The 17,888-nt window shown below is 43.0% G+C and overlaps 1 protein-coding gene across 4 annotated transcripts in view; it reads right to left on the reverse strand.

Moving 5' to 3' along the window:
- Positions 1-17,888, reverse strand: part of Osbpl10 (oxysterol binding protein like 10) — a 287,054-nt gene that overhangs the window by 62,178 nt on the left and 206,988 nt on the right. For 3 of the 4 annotated variants that reach the window (XM_063257089.1, XM_063257088.1, XM_063257090.1), the window contains 2 exons: positions 16,867-17,077; positions 6,548-6,702 (listed from right to left, as the gene is read on the reverse strand). The exons of the other annotated variant lie outside the window; for it this stretch is intronic. In XM_063257089.1, coding sequence (XP_063113159.1) covers positions 6,548-6,702; positions 16,867-17,077 — 366 coding nt within the window. The remainder of the gene's footprint in view (positions 1-6,547; positions 6,703-16,866; positions 17,078-17,888) is intronic. 4 annotated transcript variants of the gene reach the window in all.

The following is a 17,888-nucleotide window of genomic DNA, read 5'->3' on the forward strand; positions in this document are numbered from 1 at the left end:
GGACTCAATGATGATGCTGATCCTGCATTCACAGACTGGGAAGTTTCTCCATCTCCTCTATCCCTGGACCACACTTTTGGGATATTATTGACTTAAATGGCACAGCACGCTTCACCGGCACAGAAGACTTCACCTGTTCCATGACCCTGTACTTGCTCTTTGGAATCGTGACAGTGACTGAAGATTCACACTGTGAGAATGAGCCACGTCTACCACCTTTTCACCTCAGTTCAATCTCTCAATTATTTTTACTTTTCTTTGCACGGTCACTGCTTTGCACCTCCTAGCAGCCCCCACCCCGCCCCTTGCCATTGCCTCTGCTTTCCTCTTGCTTCTGGACATCCCGGACCCTGACTGAGCACTGTACACTCTCACGCTGCACAATAAGCACACAGCAGCACAACTGTGACAGTGTCTAGCAGGCATGTGAGCTACTTAGGTGATTTGTTTGCATTTAGAAATGTTCCCAACTCGAAGTCTGTTTCTTATCTGTTAAAGCTCGCAACTGGAATGTTTAAGTTGGGAAATTACATGTAAGAAGTCTTTGTAACCCTGCTGGATGTGGGAGTGTTGTCGTTATAGCTCTGTAGCTCTGCAACTTAAATGGTTAATCAGGCAAAGCTTCTAACTGGGATGAACAACAGGGTTTAATGGTAGTCAACACTGTGCTCTTGACAATGGACGTAGCCCTTGGAGCATAAGACTAATTTTGTCATCAAAGTGTATAAATGTGTCTGTCAGATGCACATTTATTCTTTAGAAAAGTTCTTTGGAAGGTTATAATTTTGAGTTTTATTAAACAAAGAGTACTTAACAGGAAAAATATAAAGTACTGAATTTTTAGAATTATTTATAAAAAAAGCACCAAAATTTTCAACATCATTTGGTTTTTGGTGAGTGCTTTTAGAATAGACATCAATATTCTCACATCAGCTGTATACTTCCTTACAAAACCTAAAAGATATCAAAAATAAATTTTTACATGACCTACAACAAAACACGAAAAGAACTCGGAAATGAGCTTTGATTCAACTGTCACATCCAAGGCATCTTCACACAGGACAACTGCATGCTTCACACACAGGTATTGCTCACACATACTACATGTGTTTCATTCTCCTGTACTTCCTCGTAAGGCACAGTTGACATCTTTTTTGTTTTCCTGTTGCTGTAGGTTTTTGTGATGCTGTGCCTGCTTGTTCACCTGGCAGCTCAACAACAGCTCTACAATTTTTTGGTGTAGTTCCCCTGGGCAGAAATATTTTGTTTTTCCTCTGCTGTAAATGATCTCTTGTGAGTTCTAGTCACAATCCTTTTAAGAAAATTTCTCTATGATATTTTGCACTTATTATTTTCTTTGTAAACTATCAAACTATTTGTGCCACACACATTTAGGACTGAGTAAAACACAGTCACTGGCCAATGCTTTGTGTTTCCAGTGACATCATAGTTGACAGAATTTACTTTCCCTTTGATTTTATTGTAGAAAGTCAGTCTCTAAGGCTTCCCGTTTTTTGTTTTGTTTTCTTTTCTTTTTGAGACAGAGTCTCGTTATGTAGTTCAGGCTGGCCTTGAGCTCACTTTGTAGCCCGGGCTGGTCTTGAACTAGCAACAATCCCCCTGCCTCAGCCTCACGAGTGCTGGGATTACAGGCGTGAGCCACCACACCTGGCTCAAGGCTTCCATTTTGTTGAGGTTTCTATCAGTATTTCCATCGTGGTGAAATGCTGACATCAGCAGTACCAGTTTGCTATTCTTTGCCATATACAAGGCCAATGTTATATCTTTTTGAAATCCAAAGATTGTACTGCATTTTGGACCCACATTCATATGAATTGCAACATTTCATCTGAAATTTTCACTTTGTTCCTGTGTACAGTTTCCACACGGGTCAATTTGTACTGTTAGCAAATACAACTGGAAACTGGTAAACCAACTGTCAAATGTCACAGTTCAATTAGTTTGAGAGATGGAAGGAACAAGTCTTCCACAACATCGTTGAGTTTATTTACTATATGAATAAGGGCCTGGTAGCTGAGTTCCAGCATAAATGTCTAAATTGAAAGCATTACTAATCTTCACATGTAAAAGGCCACAAATTTTTATGCCATGTTTTGACTCATCCCTTTTCCCATTCTTGTGATCACCATACAAAATCCATACTAACGCAAGCAGACCCATGAATGCTTTCTGTTCAACTAGTGAGGTGTTATCAGTCAATGCTTGTTCCATTTCACTGTCACAGGAACTTTAGCTCACACGTTCAAAGTCAAAGTTCATCATCATCGTCACCGATACCCTCTTCATCACACACCCATATCACTATTCTGTTGTGAAAACATATGTTTTACCATAATGGATCATTTTCATCATACATGCATGAGTAACCTGATGATTCACTTTTGACCTCCTCCAAAACTTGCATATCTGGTTTTTCACTGTACTGAATTGCCCTACTTCTACCTGAAAAATCAAAAGAAAACTTTTTTTCATTCTTTAACAAATCCCAGAGTGGTTGGGTCTATTGGACCCTCTGTGATGCTCTGGTAGACATACACAAAACCAGTTGACCAGGGCCTAAAGGTGGGTCCAAGGCCTGTCTTAATAACTTCTGCTCGTGTGCCTGGGTGCCCCTTGTCGTTTTCATACCAAGTGAGTAAACACACAGATTACTTCCTATATCTTCAAGGAAAATACTGGGATGCACAGCTGACTACCATAATGCTAAAGTATATATTTACAGTAAAAAGCAAGGATGGGTCCTCTGGACCAGCTTATGCCTTGAGGTTAAAAATGTTCCACTCAGGCTCTCCTGTGAAGAACCTAATAGTACTGATTCTCCTAAGGCCAGAGGAAGGTATCTGGACATCTAAATTTTCTCAAGTAACTAACACAATACTATTTCTTATTGCTGCTCTTTTCCCACCTTATCCAAGGAGTATAAAGTTTTTAAAGTTTGCCATATATTTTTCAACTCACCGAATGGAAAAATGGATCCAATGACTACCCATGACACAAGAAGAATGCGCTGGGGTGACATGTGACAGCACTGTGATGTGGGTTACATGATGCTATGTACTGTGTGATCCCATCTCGGGGACATTCTGGGAAAGGCAAAACTATAGAGACAGAAAGTGATCCATGGTTGCCAGGGTGAGGCATGAGAAAAGCTAATTATAAAGTGGCACAGAGAATTTGGAGGTGATAGAACTGTTCAGTGTTTTGATCTGTTGTAACTGACAAATTGAATTTAAAAGGTTGAACTACATTATGAATTATGCCTTCATAAGCATGATTTCTAAGAAAACTAAGATTTTGTCCCTCAACTACATTGTCCAGCAAGATGAGTATGTCTCCATGGCTCCTCAAGACAAGGATGGTCTTCACGTCACATTGTGCTCCCTCACGCCATCACTCCAGCCAGAAACAGAAATCACTTCAGGGATTTCAATCAGAAAGGAATTTGATGGAGGAATCCAGGGCTTGTAGAATCACTGAAAGGACTAAAGAAGGCAGGAGTCCTAGAGGGTTTTAACTCTGATGACAAACCACTATACACAGCAACGAGCCAGGAAGCCACCACGGCCACCACAGCAGCTTCTCACGCCCAAGCAGGTGGGATGAAAGCCCAGTGCAAGGAAGGAGGTCACCCCAATGCCCCTGAACACTAAGGTCTCTTTGACCCTGCCCTTTAGCAGCACATGTAGGGACTTGGTTTTCTAAACCACACACACACACTTACTGCTATGCAATTAGGAACCCAGCTATAAGGAAACTGGGGACATGGAGATGTGGGTTCTAATCTTTCCAATCAAGGGGGTGAGGATGGGGGTGCACACTCAGGGGCACAGGTTGTGCTTGGCATGTACATGTGCTGGGTTCAGTTCCCAGACCCAAATGTAGGGGAAACCCAGAAGGTGGAATGAAGGTACTGGAGCCAGCGCACAGTATTCAGCCCAACCACTACCCTTCTTGTCCTAAAACAAGGCATTATTCAAAAAAGAAAGCATGACAAAATCCTTTCTCTATTTAAATTTCAAATGCTGTAACAGAGCTGAAAAATTATTCTGTAAATGGGTGAAACCAAGATCCTAACTCATTTCACTGAAGACTATTTCACTTACATGGTTAGTTCTAGCCCCAAAAGAATAAAAATTAAGATCACTGCATTTGATAACAGCAACCACCAGTTCCCTTATCTCTCGTGTATTAAACTCACACTATTCTTTGAGCTTTGGCTCTGCTGAAAAGAACAGACTAAGCTTGAAAATACATTTGTTTCCTAGTTGTAGGTTATTTTATGGTAATCTCAAACCAGCAGTGGGGAGGGACATTTTGAATCTTAATTGTTATTCCCATAGACCTAAAACATAATCAAACAACAAACCAGAAGAAAATAAGATTATTTAGCTAATGCGCCACAATAACTAGACTTCTTAAAATTAGTTCTCCAACAACTGCTCACATAAATATATCCTTTGTACTAGGAGCATTAAGGAAACTTCTAAGGAATTTTTAGCCTGTATGAGTTTTGTTTCATTCCTTCTGGAGTTATTTCTCTATTGTACAGAAGGGAGGCAATAGAAAATTTTCCTTTTTCTGACAATAAACCTATGGAGATTTTGCTAGTTTCTTCAATTATAAAGACAGAGAAAAACAGTGACAAAGTACAAGGGGCTAAAATGAAAAATAGTGTCCAACCAACATGAGCTGTTTGGGTTTTGAGAATCAGATATGAGCACTGTCAACTGGAAAAAATGAGGGGAGTCTTTGCCAAAAAATTCTAATTCTCCCTGTTCAGGAAACCATCAAAACATCATGCCACTCCTAAGTCTCTCATTGCTAGAAGGAATTACTGAAAAAAAAATGCTTTATACTGCTCTGACCCAAGGAATAATGGTAAAAATACAACCAGAAGTTAAGAATGGTTCCAATTTAATGGTAAAAGCTCTTCTCCTTCAAAGTATCTTTAAATAGTTGAACTTAGGAGCTACTTATTTCTTACAGACAATTAGATGCTACCTTACGCCAGTGCTAATAACTGGGAAGACAAATGGTGATGATTTTATTAAAGACTCAGCCTCTCAGAGGAAAGCAGCAGAAACACTAAGGATTCACAGAGTAAGGACATCACTAGCCTCAACAAACAGGTCTATTAGGTTATGGCCCCTGTTAAGTTTTTTACCCAAGAACACACAAGAAATGTGAATCTAATTCATGATTACTAAAGCTCTAGGGGTGTCCTTCTCTACTCTTAATTTCCCTGTAGAGCAAGACTTTAAATACATTCATTGTGGTATGACTCCCTCATACAGAACCAGGTTGCTTTTGAGGAGAATAAAGGACATCGTACAGTATTATTTCAACTCTTTAACAGTCAAGTACCCGTCCTCAAAAGCCAACCCACCTAGCGCCCCCCAAAGGAGACAACAGGGCTCCTACCATGGACATAGGTGGCAACTTACCTGCAATTTGCTCACGATATAGGCCAAGTGCCTTTCAAAATTTCACATTCTCTGTTCGCTTCATACTGTATTAAGGCCCCTTAAAGAAGCTAATAAAACACTTGCAGGCAGACCGATTGTACCTTTGTAAGAGCTGGGCTACTAAGTCATTGTTGGAGAATATAATCATAGGAAGCTCAGAGGAAAACTTCAATTGATAACCGTGACTACCTGATGGAAGAAGTGGTCTTAGGACTTTCAACCTCACAAAACAGCCGTTGTAAAAGCTCCACAATTTTCAGCCAAAAGTGACTTCAGCTGAAATAAAGAATAATTCTAACAGATGGTGAACCGGTCGGTCTTGGCCTGGTTCAAGAGACATTTCAAGAAGACATGTACATCAAAGGAAAGAAACACAAAAATGCACTCCTGACACAAAATAAAATAGGCAAAAGGAATCCCTGCTTTTGGTGCCCTTCCTGCTCCCACGTCACAGAGACAGGAGAGCAGAGCTGTGACAGAAGGCAGGTTCCATGGGGCCTGCTGGGACCTAGCTGGCAGTCAAGGTCTGCAGGGATCAGTCCTCTACAAGGCAGGACAGTTCTCCTCCAGCCTAAAACGGGGTACAGCAAAATTGCTCTGCAGACTTGACCACCACCCCATGGACTCTGGCTGATTCAATAGCATGCGGGAGTCGAGCATGTGAGGCAGGAGCTTTTATGATCACAATACACAGGAAGAGGCCACTGTTCAGGGGAGCAACATAATATATTGTAACTGCTCCCATCGTGTCAACAGGCATCATTTTAATGGGTCAGTTAGAATCTCTCCCACTTGAAGTCAAAATGGCTCCCATTTCAATGAAAATAGGAGATTCCTCATTTGAAAAATTACAGTTCACCCACGGCAGCTGCCAGACATAAGGAACAAGAGAAATGGCAGGCAGACATGCAGCTGATTTGGTGTCTCCAGGCAATTCTTCCATTTGATAATTTGTCTCCTCTTAAAGCAAAGAGATGAGCAAGTTACAAATATAATTACTCTATTTCTGAACAAGCAATAACACAAGCTGTGAATGCACTAGGAGAGGATGGCTAGCTTACCTCTGGCTCCGGCTCCAAGGTTTGTTCGTCCTCCGTGGAGTTTGGTAAAATTGCCCAGGTTATGTTGGCACTGGCTGATGGCAAAGAGCCAAGTGTCCCATTTTTCAGCTGCTCTGTGGAATGTGACTTGGACCCATGCCATCCCAGGATGCTTTCTGAAATAAAGACCTAGAATGATGCCAAGTATTTTCCAAATTAAACATTCATAGCTCATGAAATATTTGTACCTCGCAGGAGGAGACTACTTCTGTGGGGCCAGTATAACGCATGGTGGGTCAGTTTAAAGGGAAGTACCAAGTAAGATTCTGACCATACACTTATGAGTTTTGAGTCTCTATGGTACCAGGATCAGACATACAGATTTTTTCTATCACCCACTCCAGACACAAGCAATTTCCAACAATACCAATAAAGCCAGATAAAGGTATTTTTCTTTAATCTCTCAAAGATGTTTTCAAATATTTATGATAAAAACTAAAAGTTAGGTCTTATCAAAAATAGACTGCCCCAAATATGGTTCAAATGGAGTCTCCATGATTATCTTGGCACAGAAGAGATGCCTTCAGCATGGTCACATAGCAACATATTGTCATATGTGGCCAGGTATGATAGGTGACAGGACATCCCGCACCGAGGGCCAACACATGCATATATGATACCAAGAAACATTCTCATAAACACCGATCTGGAAACCAAAAACATATTTTAAATTTTCCTTCAAGATCTTGCTCTTTTAATACTATTTTTAAGAGTCGTTTTTTTTATGGCTTATCTTTGTATGCTTACTAATGAGGGCAGGAGAAGCCTGAGGAGAAAGAATGTCTCTAGCCCCACAACAATTCCACCGTGAGAATTAGGTCTCACTCTCTGCTGATTTCCATGCTAGAAAGTTTGTTCCCATGGAAGAGCAAGAATAAACAACAGAGAAAATGTAGGCCGAAGTAGAAAATCACTTGTGTGACTGAAAACTCAACCTTGCAGTGACTCAGGTGTCCCATTCCTGAAGAAATCCATCAGGCATCTCACTGGAGTTACAAAAAAGTCTACAAGTACTCCAAACTTTGAACACCCCAAGAGGATCTGATTAACCACAGCAAAATGACAGGGGTAAAGGGAAGGGTTTTGTGTGTGTGTGTATGTGTGTGTGTGTGTGTGTGTGTGTGTGTGTGTTATATTCAACCCAAGCACACCTTTATGCAAAAATGTCCTTTAGCGCCAAGTGGTAAATCATATAACTCTGCTGTGGAAGCCTTAAGAAGCTTCTAATTGCAACTGAAATACCATCTAAACTGCTTGGCTTTCCCTGCAGCCTGCCAGCCTCAGTTAATTCTCCTCCTGCTGTGGTCATCAGGTTTCAGAAATGGTGGTATTTTTTTCCCACTCCTCAAATGACACAAGTGCATTACAGTCTCAGAGCCTTTGCACCTACATTCCCTCTCCTGAATGCTGTTCCTCCAGCTCTCCAGCAGGGAAGAACTCTCCTGAGTCAGTACAACAGTCAGCTACGCATCACCAGCAGAGGAGCTTCTGGACCTCCAGGCCCACACAGCGCCCACAGCCACTCCATCCCCTTGCTGCTTAGTGTCTTCAGAAGTCTCAGCACAGTCTGCCCTCAGCCAGTTACCTTGGGTTTTGTTTTGTTTTGTTTTGTTTTGTTTCGTCTTTTTCATTTTTATTGGTACCGGGGATCGAACTCACAACTGCCTGCTTGCAAGGCAGGTGCTTATGCCACTGAGCTAAATCCCCAGTCTCCCTTGTTTACTTCTTGGTGTTTTCTCCCTGCTCTCTGGACTGCCAGCTCCCAAGGGCCTGGCAGCACCTTTGCTCAGGGCTGTCTCCCCAGAACCTAGCAGATGATCTAGCAGAGTGTGCTGACCATGTACACGTGAACCAGTACATGACTACTAAGACGTGCTGAGACAGCAAATGTCACCAAGAAAGTTTTACAGACTCGTTTTAAAAAATGACAAAAAGAAAGACAGGAAGTAGGATGGTGGTGGCCAGAGGCTAAGAAGTAGTGGGGAGGGCTGTTTTTTAATGGTAAGTAGCCTGCATTGGCTGCTCCTTGGGGTATTTTAGTTTGCTTTTAGACAGGGTCCCACTATGTAGTTCAGGATGGCTTGAATTTCCTATGTGGCCCGGGCTGGCCTTGACTCACAGCAGTCCTCTCGCCTCATCCTCCTGAATGCTGGGACTTAGGTGTGTGCCACTACAGCCAGTTCAGAGCCTCAGCTTTACAAGGTGAAAGTGTGTCGGCGATTCATCACACAACATGTGAATGTACCCAGAACACAGGTACGCGTGCACACACAGAAAAAATGGTAAACTGGCCGTGGTGGCCTATAATTCCAGCTTCTCACAGACAAAAAATAGCAAATATAAATCCGACGTAGGCAACTTAGAAAAATCCTATTTCAAAAAAGGAAAGGGGGGGCAAGAAAGCTGGGGTCCAGTGATAAAGTGCCTACCTAGCATATAGAAGGCCCTAGGTTAACCCCCAGCACCATGGGTTTTTCTAACATTAAGATGGCAAATTTTATATTATGCATATTTTTCTACTGACAAAAACATCATCCTTACAGCAGCTATTGATATTTTTAAAAAAGATTTTAAAACGTAAAGAAGAGCAAAAGACAGAGACAAAAGGTAAAAACCAAATCCCACTAAAACGTAACAGGAATCTTCACAAATAATAAGCAGATGGAGTTGGACTAAGTCAAACACATCAAGATTTCAAACACTAGAATTTGCCATAAGAAAGGAATAGATACTTCTTACCTACCCTGCCAAATGACTCTGGCCTCAGAGACCTCAATTCAGACCTTAAATATCAGACAACTGTCCCATAAAAGCAGGCATACTACTTTAAATTTTTTACTTTATTAAACAAGTAGTAGAATCTTTTTCAGGACATCTTAAAAAGTATAAGGGGAAGTAAGATCTGCTTGCCTAGATGATCAGGATGTTTCTTCCGTGATTCCCATACCCCAAAGCTGTCCCTTCCTGGAAGAGAAGACAACCAAGAATACAATCGCAGTGGTGCACTGTATCTTGGGACAAAGACCAGGACTGGATGAATAAGGCAGCAATGCATGCTGGGTCATGTGTGTACTCCATGGATCAAGAGTCTCTAACAACCAGTGAGCAACTCACAACAGTTAGCTGCAGTAAAAACAATCATGGATTTAGGAGTTAAGAGAGACCAATCTTGCTGGAGGGTGAAGAAAAATTCTAATCGAGATAAATGAAAAAGACTGCACAAAGCCTAGAGAAAGATTATTCTTAGGAAAGAATTCATCTCTGAAATTTCCAAAGTAAAATAACAGAAAACACTATGAAAAGTATGTTCTAGGCACGAGACACAGTAAAGCAGCCTCTAGGAAACAAGAAGAGAAAGTCAGAAGAAAACAGGCTGAAGTGAAAAGGGAGATGAATGCATCGATGAACTATTAGGAGGAAATGAAATCGTCTGTACAAAACAAAAGATAGATAATAGGAAATGAGACAGATCTTTTGCAAAAGGGAAGGGGATGAAGAGACAGAGGAGTGAGAAGGGGATTAAAAACGAGTTGAGTTGTGTTTTGTGCAGGCACCAACTCCCCGTGAGGAATGCAATCATTATGTACTACAAACGTGTACTAATAAAAATTTTAAAAAATCCAAATCAGCATTCTGGAAAGCAGAGATAAGGTCTACCAGTGTTCAGGTGCAAAGGATGTAATGACATAGAAGATACAGAACAGAGATCTCAAAGGCAGAGTATCACTGTTTCCAAGGGAGGAGGAGCAAATCAGCGGGATACAAGCAAACCTCACGGCAAACAGACTTGTTCTGGGCTGAACAAAAAGCTATCAAGGCTGCTAGGAGGACTCACCACATTCCTGCAAAGCCAACAGGCAGAAGGAAGCTCACCCCAACATGGTCTGATATTTTCTTAGCATTTGGATTACTGAAACTTCCAAAAGAAAAGCAATATTAAGACATTAAGAACAGAGAGACATTAAGTACAGGTGGCAAGCGATGACCCCAGAAAAGCAGAGCTGGGTGGGCCAGGCCAGGAGTAGGGCCAGGCAAGGAGCCACTCGCCTCCGCACAGACCAAACCATGCACTGGATCTGCTTACACACAATGACTTTAACCAAACTCATAAGCACAGTGACTTTAACCAAAACAGGGAAGGACAAAGGTCAGTCGTCTGGGACTCAGCCTCATTTGTGTCACCCTAACCTCCTGCCGTGGGATCCTTTCTGCTATGAACTGAATGTTCCTCTGTACCCTGTCACTCTGCCCCATTCCAAATGAGCATGCTGTGGTCCTAACTTTCAGAGTGATTGAATTCAGAGGCCTTTAGAGGAAGGAGCTTGATCCAATAGAATTAGCACACACACCGCTCCCCAACCCCTTGCTATGCTGGATTTGAGTCTGCAGTCCTTCTGCCTCAGGCTCCAGGGTGCTGGGATTCTAGGCATCGGCCTCCATGCCCAACTTAAAAGACAAAGAAGTGAAAACCAGAGCTCCTCTGTACATGTACAGAGCAGGCGAAGGCCATGTGAAGACACTGCAAGAAGGCAGCATCACTAGACAGCACCCTCACCAGAAAGCACCTGGCTGGACCTGAGCTTGGACCTGCAGGCTGCACAGCTGTGAGAAAGAAATGTCTGCGAAGCCACACAGAAGCCTTAGCTAAAACACTGTCTTTATGTAAAATTTTGCTATTTTGTTCATCATGGATTCTTTTTGCATCAATTTGCGCTTAAGATACATTGCATTCAAGTTTTGTACCGTTTTTTTCAAGTTCTGAGTTTTTGGTGCCCGTTAAATTCTGCCCTCAAGGCCAGTGCCTCACGCACCTCATGCTAGTCCCAGCCTGAAACAGACTGTGAATAATTTCTCTAAATATGATTATATAATACAACAGCAAAGTCATTTTTGCTTTGGGGTCTGTTTGGGGTGGAGGATTCCAGGAATCTAACTCATGACCTTGTGCTTGCCAGGCAGTCACTGTGCTATGTCCCCAGCCTCTTGCTTTGGTTTTAAGGTAGCATTGGAAATTGAATCCAGGGCTTCTACACTGAAGTATGTCCCTAGCCCTTTTCTTGTTTATTTTGAGTCAGGATCTTAAATTGCTAAATTTCCCAGCATGGGATCAAACTTGAGATTCTCCTGCCTCAGCTTCTCAGAGCACAGGGATTATAACATATATGTGCATGAACAGCTCAAAGTGATTTTAAGAAAAATTAGTCATTATGAAACATTACGTAAAAAGTATCATGCTAACTTAAAATATTAATAGTACAGTGCTTCCCAGCAGGCAGGAGCCCTGGGCTTGATCTGAACACTGCCCCAAATTAATAACAGCCCAGATATTAAAGCACCAAAAATCTAAGAAATGAACTTGGGAAGCAGAGAAAGTTAAAATATGCCCAATCTTCATCATTAATGATCACAAGGATTCAAACTGTCATCTTTGACTTCAGTGACTGCAAAAATATGTTCAAGGATGCTATGAAAAATAATGCAACTGCACTTGTGTTTCATATCATACTTTTCTCCTACACACTAGGAGAAACGTAAAAGGAAGAAAATCTGTGTAGCAAAATAGAAAAAAAAAGCACGATGGAAAAGAGAAAAAAAAAAAGCATAAAGGAGACAAACAAAATACCATTCTTAAGGGTCAAGGTCTGGCGTGGAATCATCTTAATTAGTCCTTGGCCCAGTTTAAGCCTTGGCACGGTAGCAGCTGCCAGGGCCCTGCTGGGAGGCTGTGGTGACTGATGGCAGCCCAGGCTTCTCCCACACCTCCCGGCTTCAGTAAACCCAAAGGCTTTTCCAAAATACAGCACCGCTAAGATGGGAATCCATGAACCCTAGACAGCGTGGGGCGAATCTGCAGTGGAAACCAGGGTATTAGTTCCCAACTGCTTTCTTCAAGGTGAAGCGGCCACTCAGTAACTTCGCGTAGAGTTTCTATTCGTGTTGTTGTTATGTGTAGGTCTAGAGGTCGAATCCAAGGCCTTCACTCTGAGTTTCATCCTCAGCCCTTTTTAAGGGCCTCACTAAATTGCCCAACCTGGAATTGAGTCGTGGTCCTTCTGCTCAGCTCAGTGGAGCTCTGGGACTACACACAGCTTGCACCACCATGCCTTGCTTTCAGAGAGTTGACTTTTCTTTAACCCATCCATCTAAAATATCCTAGCTTTTCTCTTCTCCTATTATCCTACCTAGTGAAGGAATTATTACATTTCTATCTTGGGTCCTCATCATAAAATAAAAGAAGGTGGTTATTAGTGGTGAGAATTATTTTTACCAGATGCAATAGGTGTCAGAACAGCAAGGCGAGGAGGAAAGAACAAGGGAGGCTCAGAGTACAGAAGAGAGAAAGAACGGAAGGAAGTGCAGCCAGCGGAGAAGAGCAGTGGATGGCCAGACAAGCCAAGAGGAGTCCTGCAGCTGTTCACTTAATTCTTCTTTCCAAATCTCATCACAAGAGGGCCAGCAAAACCGGCTCAGTAACTGATACTGCCTATCAATCTCACAAAAGAACAAAATTGTTGTAAAGGCGTGAGTTAAAGACAGTGTTCTCAATCCTGCTGGGAGTCTCCTTCCTTCAGTGACATGGCTCTGGATCTTTTGCACTCATTTATGTCCCAAGGCCCCTGTGCATGCACTGCTGTCTGCCAGGGATCTCAGTCACTGGCCTTGACAGCTCCAGCTCCAGACCCTTTGCTATGTGTGACTTGTACTGATCATGTTCGTGCCCGGCCCTTCCCAGGCACTGGACCAGGCTTGTCTAGTTACACGGATCTGCTCTGAGTGTGAACTTTGTGCCTTGGATTGAAGCCTATAAGCAAAGAACTAGCCAGAAAATAGGGAACAGAGAACTCTGTACCCCCATAACACTCTGAAGGTCCAGATGACATCTGCATTTGCCAACCTCCTATAGCTCAGCACCCACCCACACGGCATAGGTTTTTTCAGCTCTGAGCACAGCCTTTTCCTTCAGGCTATGGATGTATGCGTCCAGGCTGGGAACTACACGCTCAGCCCACGTGAGCCAAGAATGCGCCTCCATCAAGCTGCTGAAGTAGATTTAGCAGGGACGGTAAGGGAGCTTCTTAACATAAGCCTTGACCAAAAAGCAAGACTACTTTATTATTTTCATTACAAACCTCTCCATAAACAGAGGCCGCTTCAGACCCAGTGTATGTCAAACACAACATCAGAGACAGGTCTGGACACCAAAATGTGTAATTGCTCAGTGTGCTTGAAAAGAAATGAGCACAAGAAAGAAGCATTTAAGGACCAAGGCTCCAAAGCCAACATACATCCCACAAGACACGACAAAATGTGATGGAACTTGAAACACTGGAAGACCTGGCATTAATTCACTTTTGATTCAGAAAAGGGGCAGGAGAACAAAACAAGGCCAGAGTCAGTAAAGAGATTCTAAGAGAGTCTAAGAACAATGCATGTGGGTGTTTGGTAAGCCATGTGTACCACGGGCCTTCCTGCCACTGCACAGCTACACCAAACCCTAAGGAAGCTTCCCATAATAAGATTCTACCTTCCATCAACCCACACGGGCACTTCTGAGATGTCCTCATGTTCTTACAGAGTATGGCAGGCAGCTACCTGAGAGCCCAGAGTATGTCAACAAACACTTTGTGGCAATAATTAGGGAGTCACCTTATTCTCTTTTTCCCACTCAGTTTGAAATTCTGAAATTCTGTTTTAACTGTTAGGCAATTATGACGACCTGGATCAAGAAATAATTCAATTTATTTCTACTTGCCACCTTTCAGCCAAACATTTCAATGAAAATGGTCAAAAAGAAGGATGGGCCAAGCAGGGTCATGCTTGGAAGACACGAAGGCAGTGATACCACACACGGCAGGACCTCAGGGGCACTGTTCAGTCTCCCTTTCTCCCAAATACCTCTTTCCATTTCCAACCTGTGACATCTCAGATTCTGCATTATTTGAATGTTGTTCCTTCAGGCACTTAAGAATACCAGGGATCTAGGGAGAAAAGGAGTTTGCTAGAAAATTGGGTCACAAGGTAGATTTTTGGAAAAAGGGTTTATTTCAGGATTAAGAAGTTCCTACTTCCTAGTGCAAGACTCTTGGTCTGAACCCATTTGGTTGCAGAGCCTGAAGTTACTAGTCAAGGTGAGTGAGACCACAAGAAAGTACCCAGGTTCATGGTGGAGCCCTGTCCAGGCCCAGGCACCGAGGCCCCACACACTTTAGAGGCAGAGACTTCTGCACTTGTTTTTTAAGCTGCCAAGGAACAGGACAGGAAAGCAGGTTTGGGCTTCTGCACTGGGCGTAGCTGAACACGCACACATCCTCTTCAACACTGGATTGTGCACCACAAATTTTTTTCTTCTGTTTTAAAGGACATCAGGGAGAAAACAGGTAAAACGTAATAGGATCTGCAGACTGGAGTATAATACAGTTGTATTTGTTAATCTGGTGATCTTGGTCACTGTGCTGTCTACACAGTAGAATATTATTTTAAAGGAAATACATGTAAAAGTATTGCAAAGAGAAAAGACATTACCTCTGCAATACAGTTTAAAAATAACAACATGCTTTACACATAGAAAAACGATGTGCAAACGTCATAGATGTTACTATTTAAGAAATTTGGAGAGGGATATGTAAGAATATTCCACACCATTCTTATCATTTTTCTGTAAGCCCCAAATTTTATTCTGTGGTAGTGGACATGGATAAGGCCTTTACACTAAGCTACGTCACCAGCCCTTTTTACTTTTATTTGATATATATTTTTTGAGACAGGGCCTTGCTACACAGGCTCATGATAGCCCTCTTGACTCAGCAACCTGCATGCTAAGATTACAGGCAGGCACCACCATATAGCTGGCTTCTTCATAGATTTTTCATCTCGAGATAGGGTCTTGCGAAATATTGCTAAACTGCCAGGGCTATGCTCAAACTTGTGATCCTCCTGCCTCACCATCCCAGAGCACTGAGGTTACAAGTGTATGCTGCCATGGTAACCTAAAGTTAATTTTAAAACAAACACATATACACCTGTCCCAGGAGAATTGTGATACTGGCCAACACTGTCCCAGCCCCACTTCAGAGGACCCAGAGCCTGCCTGGTGGTCTCTGAATGGAACACAGAACCCCAAGTATGGGGAAGAGTCTGCCACAGAGGTAGGAGTTGGTCACTCACCGTTGCCACATAGTTGAGTGGCCTTGGGCAAGTCACTTAGCTGCTCTGAGCCTCAGTATCTCATCTGAAAAAGTCATGTGATAGTATCTGCCTTAAAAGGATTTCAGACATAATATTATAAAGGCCAAACCAAGCTCAGGGTATGGGAGCCTGTAATGCCAGCATACTTGGGAGGCTGAGCTGTGAGTTTGAGGTCAGCCACGGCTACATAGTGAGTTCAAAGTCACCCGGACTACACAGCGAGACTCTGCCTCAAAAAAAATTTTTTTGGTGGGTATCACAGCAACAAATCTAAAGTATACACAGTCTCCTTTGTAAAACCAACCACAGTGGAACGGAGAACAAAGAGCACTGGAAGAAACCATGGCATAGAGATCAGCACTCCTAATCTCGCTATGCGCTTTAACTCCAAGTTGCCTATTTCCTCATTAATTAAGTGACCCCAGGTAACAAAGCTCAATAAGCTTCTATTGTCTTATGAATTACAATACTTTATAATTATACACAACATGACTAAGCTCAAGCTATTCTGACCTTTACTGCTGAATTTAACCTTCACTGATATCTTTGTATCTTCTTATTGATTAAACTCTTTCCTACAGGACTGAGGCATCTCTGGCTTCTAGATAAAGAATTTAAAATGTTTCTGTACGTGCTGCAGAGAAACCATCACCCAGGCCCCTAGGGAACCCGCACAGGATGTTCCCGCAGCAACGGTGTGGGGGCTGTCACCAAGAATGGCTGCTGGGTCAGTGGCAGTGGACGCAGGCCATGGAAACAGAGAGAGAGTGTGGCAGATCCAAAAGAGAGAATGCAGGGTGCGAGGGCCACAAATGGTACGATGCACACAGTGGACGTGAAAGCCATTCATGGGATTTGTGTAAATATGTTAGACTTTGCATAAAATGTTACATTCTAATTTGTAAAAGAAAACATACATTGCAAGCCAGAGAAGAAGGGGAAAGGGAGAATGGTGAGACCAAGACAAATGGAGGTATACTTGGATAGAAGAGTTACGTGATGGCCAGTGGAGTGTGTTCATGCACACACACGTGTGCCCCCCCCCACACACACACACACAGAGCCTGGGCAGGAGTCCTCCTGACCCATCCCACCTGAGGGCCCCGGCTTGTGGCTGGAGGCTGCCCCCTGGTGCACGCTGTGCTGGAGCAAGCTGAGGCACTCCCCAAGGCAGCTGAGGGTGGCGGCAGAGGTAGCTTTCAGGAGCAGCAGGTCCTGGTCGAAGGCAGTAAGGGGCCCGGAGCCTGGCAGGGACTCAATGGCATGCACCAGGTTCTTCTGCTGCCCTTCCACCTGGTTCATCATCTACAAGACAGGAGAACAGCAGGGAAGTGAGGGGTGGACGTTGCTCCTGCTAACAGGCTGACCAGCTGGCCCCTGGTCTGGGAATGGTATTGATCCAGGCAGAACTGGCACAGACTGTGCAGGCACTCTGGGCACCTTGTTGAGCTGTGCAATCTCAGGGGAAACTGGTCTAGGTCAGACTCCAAAGGCACACTGATCAAAGAGAATTTTAGCATGTTAGAGCTGAAAAAGACTTTCTGAATACGTCACATTACAGATCTTCAGAAATAGGTCAAGAATAAATACATTAAGAACAGATGTCCTTGCAAAATCCTTGGAGTTCTCTATGGAAAGGCTTAGTGAACACACCACAGTTTTTCCTCACCTCCCTCCTGCCTCAATCTTTTGCTCCTCAGTTGTCCTATTCTGAGGCGAAGAAATGGAAGCAAAACCCTGAGCTAGGATGTACACTGTGTACAACTGGGATCACAGTGCAGCCAGTGATGAACCATTCCACTCCCCCAAAACTCTGACACATGACTTTCTGTGAAACCAGATGCCAGGAAGAGGAGGAAACCTATTACAGCAGATCCAGCCCTACTGCATAATTTGTGCTGGGACAAACCAAGATAGTATCTGTGGTCTGGCTTCAATTCATACACTTATCAGAAGATTAACAGAAGTTTAATTGTGCCTTTCAACTGACCAATCAAAGACAGAGGAACTCCAAAGAGAGCTAGAAAAGGACTTAGTGGTTATCTTGTGGAGTTCATGTCCCTCATGTTTACAACTGACCACATTAAACAAGACGATGTTTATCAAACACTCAGCA

This window comes from Cavia porcellus, unplaced genomic scaffold, assembly GCF_034190915.1.
Source record: "Cavia porcellus strain 051 isolate PalLab524CR breed Dunkin Hartley unplaced genomic scaffold, mCavPor4.1 scaffold_10, whole genome shotgun sequence".
In the NCBI taxonomy this organism is placed as follows: Eukaryota; Metazoa; Chordata; class Mammalia; order Rodentia; family Caviidae; genus Cavia; species Cavia porcellus.